The following is a 6000-nucleotide window of genomic DNA, read 5'->3' as shown; positions in this document are numbered from 1 at the left end:
CTACCATCCCAAAACCATCGGAAATTCGAGATTCAACCAAAACGCGGGTTTAAGCGAGTGCAATAGAGATTGCCGTATCTATCCAAACAAAAATGTAGCACATATTGATAGACCAGTCTCACAATCATCAACTGTCATTAGGCGATCAATTTTTTCCCTCTTAAGACGTTTCTTTCAAGAGCAGAGTGAACGGAGAATTTAAGCGAAAAGAGATCTAGGGAAACTGTGTCATTAGTACTACATACCAAGCTTAGTCTGCATAATGTCGGCGAAGGAAAATTAAATCTACCCGTAGACAATGTGTAGCATAGAAGACCATGACAAATGTGTACACAGAAATCAAAAAGATCTTGAGGTACAGATAGTATATGGCAAATGATGACCACCAAGCACAGAAACTAGGGCCGTTCTCAGCCTATTTGAGGCCCAGGGCGAATTACAACTCAACATTATTATTATTATTTATTTTTTACTCATGATAATACAGCGCAATTATTATTATTATTATTATTATTATTTATTTTTTACTCTTGATAATACAGCGCAATTTACCTAATTAGGAATTGCTGCTTCCGGAGCCCCTTGAGGAGCCTGCCCAGGTCCCGAAAACGGCCTGGGTGAATACCACTGGAAACAGCCCTGACAGAAACCAAAGAGATCTTGAATACAAGATCTCATGATATTACAGCGCAATTTACCTAATTAGGAATTGCTGCTTCCGGAGCCCCTTGAGGAGCCCAGGTCCCGAAAACGGCCTGGGTGAATACCACTGGAAACAGCCCTGACAGAAACCAAAGAGATCTTGAGTACAAGATAGTAAGTTATAGTTTATTATGGCGAAGTACAAACCAGAGAGTTGCCAAGGTGATGTCATGACAAGCAACTCCATTCATTGGAGTATGAGAATTGAGACTTGGGATCTAGGTTGACCTTGATCTTTTGATCTGAAGTGATGATCACTTCAGTACCCAATGATGAATTCTTCACCAATTCGAAGTCTTCATGACACAGAATATCCGGAAAGAATTCTTTGGTCGTGACCTTCTGAGATGGTATTTCTCGGTCCCACACTATTGTTTACTTGTGTCCGCTAAGACTCTTTGGATAATGATTTCATCCATCTGGTCACTGGTAATTTAGTGAGATGGTATTTCTCGGTCCCACACTATTGTTTACTTGTGTCCGCTAAGACTCTTTGGATAATGATTTCATCCATCTGGTCACTGGTTATGAGGATTAGGACAAAGTGGACGCATGAAATTGAAGATAAAACAAATATGGAAATAAAATATCAAACTTAAGATTATCTGTAAGATAACCGAGTATGAAAATAGAGCGACTTGGAGAATAAAAGATACATGGATGAAGGATGAAGTTTCTTGGACATGGTATGCACTTGGTTCCAAATTCATCCATGTCACAAACTTTTATCAGACTTGATTCTTCCCTTTTAAATCGATTTATCTCGGTATCTAGAAGTCGTAGAAGAAAAAGAAAAATTCCGTTGGTCCTCATTTTTCCTGCTCTATGACTTTGAAACATCACCCAAGTAAGCGCAACTGATCTATTTCCTAACGGGTGGATTTCTATCACTTTTGGACTTTCAGATAGCTATCGACGATATTTAGCCTCCCGTACCCCTGTACTTCTTAGAGGCAATTTTTACGATAGTAAGTGAGGTGCCTGGCTATGTGTACGTTTATGTCCCGATAGAAGTAAAAGGCCTATGCTAGATTTCACCATCCCTCTTTTCAGCCCCCAACAGCCTGTTAACTTAACAGCCATGTTAAGCCTATACAAATCAAATGGAACTTGACAGGCTTAACAGCCTGTTATCTTAACAGCCTTGTTAAGCCTATACAAATCAAATGGAACTAATCAAGACAGAAGCAAGAATTTTAATGAAATAAATCATTCAAACCGTTCCTGAAAAGTACCATTGGGGGTACTTATATAGGAACAAAAGGAAGATATCTTTATAGTTATATTAAAATAAACCATTCTCATTATATAAACTGGTCGATTTTGTCTCTGTTTTAACCAAGTTTCCTTTTCTATTTTGATTTCCAGGTGAAGACCCCATCATGAGTGATCAGCAGCAGTACAAATATATGACAGCCGACGGTGATAAACTGGGTGCAGACGATTCTCTCAAAATAGACGTCACCCATGATGAACGAGACCATTCTAGAGACTCTTATGGTAAGTGAAAGATAACCCTTTGAGAATAATGCAAAGAGAAATAAAAATAAATCCAAGGAAAATAAAATAAACGTACACGGCGATTTAACGAATGGGAAGGGAAGGAAGGGGAAAAAAATCACTGTCAAAAGGAAGAAAAAATATTGTAAGTCTATTGCTGTGTTGCCGAAAAATTTTCGGGTCAATGCCAACTACCTTTATTTTCTAAGGTTTTAAAAGTTTTCAAACTATGAATAACTTTTGAATAAAAGATCAGATGGGATTTTTAATTTTAAATGTAAAGAAAGCAAATGATTAATATAGGAAAAAGAACAACGTCTTCACTTGACTAGTAAACTAGTCTTGACTAGTAAACTATTACTAGTCAAGTGAAGACGTTGTTCTTTTTCCTATATTAATCATTTGCTTTCTTTACATTTAAAATTAAAAATCCCATCTGATCTTTTATTCAAAAGTTATTCATAGTTTGAAAACTTTTAAAACCTTAGAAAATAAAGGTAGTTGGCATTGACCCGAAAATTTTTCGGCAACACAGCAATAGACTTACAATATTTTTTCTTCCTTTTGACAGTGATTTTTTTCCCCTTCCTTCCCTTCCCATTCGTTAAATCCCCGTGTACGTCTATTTTATTTTCCTTGGATGTATTTTTATTTCTCTTTGCATTATTCTCAAAGGGTTAATCTGATTTTTTATTCAAAAGTTATTCATAGTTTGAAAACTTTTAAAACCTTAGAAAATAAAGGTAGTTGGCATTGACCCGAAAATTTCCAAAAACCTTTTCGGCAACACAGCTTTGTAAGTCTATTTTTTCTTCCTTTTGACATTGATTTTTTTCCCCTTCCTTCTTTTCCCATTCGTAAAATCCCTGTGTACGTTTATTTTATCTTCATTGGATGTATTTCTCTTTGCAGAATTCTCAAAGAGTTCTCTTTCAGGAATTTTAATTGTGTTAAGCATAAATGCTTGTCACAAATGACGTTCCCCGCTTAATACACTACGCTAAATTTTACGACATGACTAGGACTCGAACCACCAACCTCCACATCCAGAGTCCACCGTCCTAACCACTGCACCACTGAGGTTGGTTTCGAGTCCTCTTTCACTTACCATAAGAGTCTCTAGAATGGTCTCGCTCATCATGGGTGACGTCTATTTTGAGAGAATCGTCTGCGCCCAGTTTGTCACCGTCGGCTGTCATATATTTGTACTGCTGCTGATCACTCATGATGGGGTCTTCACCTGGAAATCAAAATAGAAAAGGAAACTTGGTTAAAACAGAGACAAAATCGACCAGTTTATATACCATCAAGGAAGTGAGCATATTGTACATTGAAAAAGTATCACCTCAATTGAGGTTCCAAGGGATTGTTAAGGAGAGGTGGTCCTATTATCCCTTATGTGTCGCGTCCGTTTTTGTTTAGGACTATTGCACTGTGTCCAAGGGATACATCATCCCAATCCTAAAATCCCTTGAGTGAAGGATAAATGTTACAAGCTCTGAAGTTCTGTACAATATGGATAAAATGTACATTTCAGGTCAAACATCTTGATTTTCCGTTTAGATCAATTTGTACCTACTTGTTTCCTTTTCCTCTCACCAAAGAAATTATAGTGCCAACGACTTTCATCGTTCAGTTATAATTGGATCCCTCTTGCTACTCCCATTAAAATCGTAATTAAGAAGCTCTGAAGTTCTGTACAATATGGATAAAATGTACATTTCAGGTCAAACATCTTGATTTTCCGTTTAGATCAATTTGTACCTACTTGCTTCCTTTTCCTCTCACCAAAGAAATTATAATGCTATCAACGGCTTTCATCGTTCAGCTATAATTGGACCCCTCTTGCTACTCCCATTAATGATCAATTTGTACCTACTTGCTTCCTTTTCCTCTCACCAAAGAAATTATAATGCTATCAACGGCTTTCATCGTTCAGCTATAATTGGATCCCTCTTGCTACTCCCATTAAAACCACACGTCTACCATCTCTGCCATCTCATTAACTCACTTTACTATTCATCACATGTGAAGGAAAAGTTCATGGAAAGAATCCAAAAGGACGGCCAAAGAAAATATTCGCAGACATGCAGAAGTTCATAAATTGTCATTCAGTACATTGAAGAATGTGGCAATTAAGTGATAGTGACGATTGACTTCATAGGCAATAGTCAAGACCTAGCCTCCAGATATTGATGTCTTACCCTTCGCTGTCACGTTTCTCCCTCTTGGCTCTTCAGTATCTTCTTGATTTGGAATTGACCCCTTCTGATTTCTCTGGTCAAATAATTACCAAATGCTGAATATTTGTTCGCCCTTTTTTCCCCGAATTCATTTAATGACAAGTTTCTGAGGCCGAAGGATTCGAATGGCTTAATGAAGAAGTCTGTCTATCCATTCAGTTCTGTATCTATGGCGTGAAATATAAATAACAGAGTGCCATTTACATTGTCACCCTGGGGGCAGTTGTATTCAATGAAGATTAGACAGAGGTATTAAGCTGAACCAAATCACATTTCATTGATAGCCGGGCCTACAAGCTCATGTTAATGTGTTTCTTAACGTCTGAACATGCTTGGAGAATACGCCTGAACAATCTCTGAACGTTCTCAGAACGGAAATTTAGCATGGGATTATAAACCCGGGGGAAGTGCCTCCATGATCTATACTCGTATTAAATCCCGTCATAAGCCTAGTGTTTTGACTTGTAAGAAGGCCATGCACTATGAATTTGAATGCCCACACGATTTTTTACAAATTATGATATAGGTACATTGGTACATCGGCAGGTATAGGAACCTACGTCATGTTTCAAAACTAGTCATTGTTTTTGGTCCTTCCTCCGAAAGCCTAGCCTATTATTAGGTCACGATTTCATGATAAATAGTTCAAGCTAGATCTCTAATTCTGTATTCAGTACTTTTTTGGCGTTCCTGACAATTATAACTGTTTGAAACGTGACTGTCTCATTTCCGTTTTTTCTATGGCAAACATCTAGGTATGTGTAGGTACTTATACCAGATATTCGCGGATATATTCATTTGAAGAAGCTAATTTTGTTTTTGTTGTACGTTTCATTGTGAACTATTTGGCCAAGTTCACGTGTTTTGCCATTTCCTTGCCATCTTTATGTTTTGCTTCTTCCGCATTAGGTTGGAACGTTTTTAGCTTGTCTGTAATTTTGTACCTATGTTTCGCAATAACTCTCGAACGGTCTGTCCGATTTTTATAAAATTTACCAAAAGTGTTCAATACTAGGGACATTTTCTGTTCTTAGGGACCAAAGATATTTGGGCCCTATTTAGATGGGGGAGTTGATTTATTGTTGTCATACATCTCAGTGTTCTTTGTTGTGTGAAGAGTCGTGTCGCCAATTGTTTTATTGTGCGAAATATGTATGGTGCGTCAGTGATGCTCCCAAAGACTGTTTGGTGTCCTGAATTGCGAGAGCTTTCTAGTCCCACTGTGACATGGTTGTGTAAACAAGGTATCTTTACTATATATATCTATTCAGCTGTTAACTGTTTTCTTGCATTGTGCACTGTCTGCTGCAAGCTCTTAATGATTTGATCGAATAATGATATCAAAGATTTCACAATATTAGATTTGTTTATTTGTTTTACATTAAAGTGACATATTTTTGTTTCTTTTACATTAATGTTACATGTTTTTTATGAAAGTTACTCATTATAGTAGGTAGTTAGCTTCATATGGAGCTATTTAGACTGATAACTCAGTTGAGGTAGGACATGTTTGTAACATGTTCCATTATTTCAAGAGGTTGTAGAATGTAGGTAC

At 37.2% G+C, this 6000-nt stretch overlaps 1 protein-coding gene across 2 annotated transcripts in view; it reads left to right on the top strand.

Annotated features, from left to right (window-relative positions):
• The window catches only part of LOC103518521 (ankyrin-3-like), a 30793-nt gene that overhangs the window by 4857 nt on the left and 19936 nt on the right, over nt 1-6000 (top strand). The window contains exon 3 of one of the 2 annotated variants that reach the window (XM_008483595.3): nt 2071-2202. The exons of the other annotated variant lie outside the window; for it this stretch is intronic. Coding sequence (XP_008481817.1) covers nt 2071-2202 — 132 coding nt within the window. The remainder of the gene's footprint in view (nt 1-2070; nt 2203-6000) is intronic. 2 annotated transcript variants of the gene reach the window in all.

The sequence above is a fragment of the Diaphorina citri genome, unplaced genomic scaffold (genome assembly GCF_000475195.1).
Source record: "Diaphorina citri unplaced genomic scaffold, Diaci psyllid genome assembly version 1.1 scaffold2226, whole genome shotgun sequence".
NCBI classification, from domain to species: domain Eukaryota; kingdom Metazoa; phylum Arthropoda; class Insecta; order Hemiptera; family Psyllidae; genus Diaphorina; species Diaphorina citri.
The sequence above is the reverse complement of the archived record's forward strand: the minus strand, read 5'-3'. Positions and strand labels throughout refer to the sequence as shown.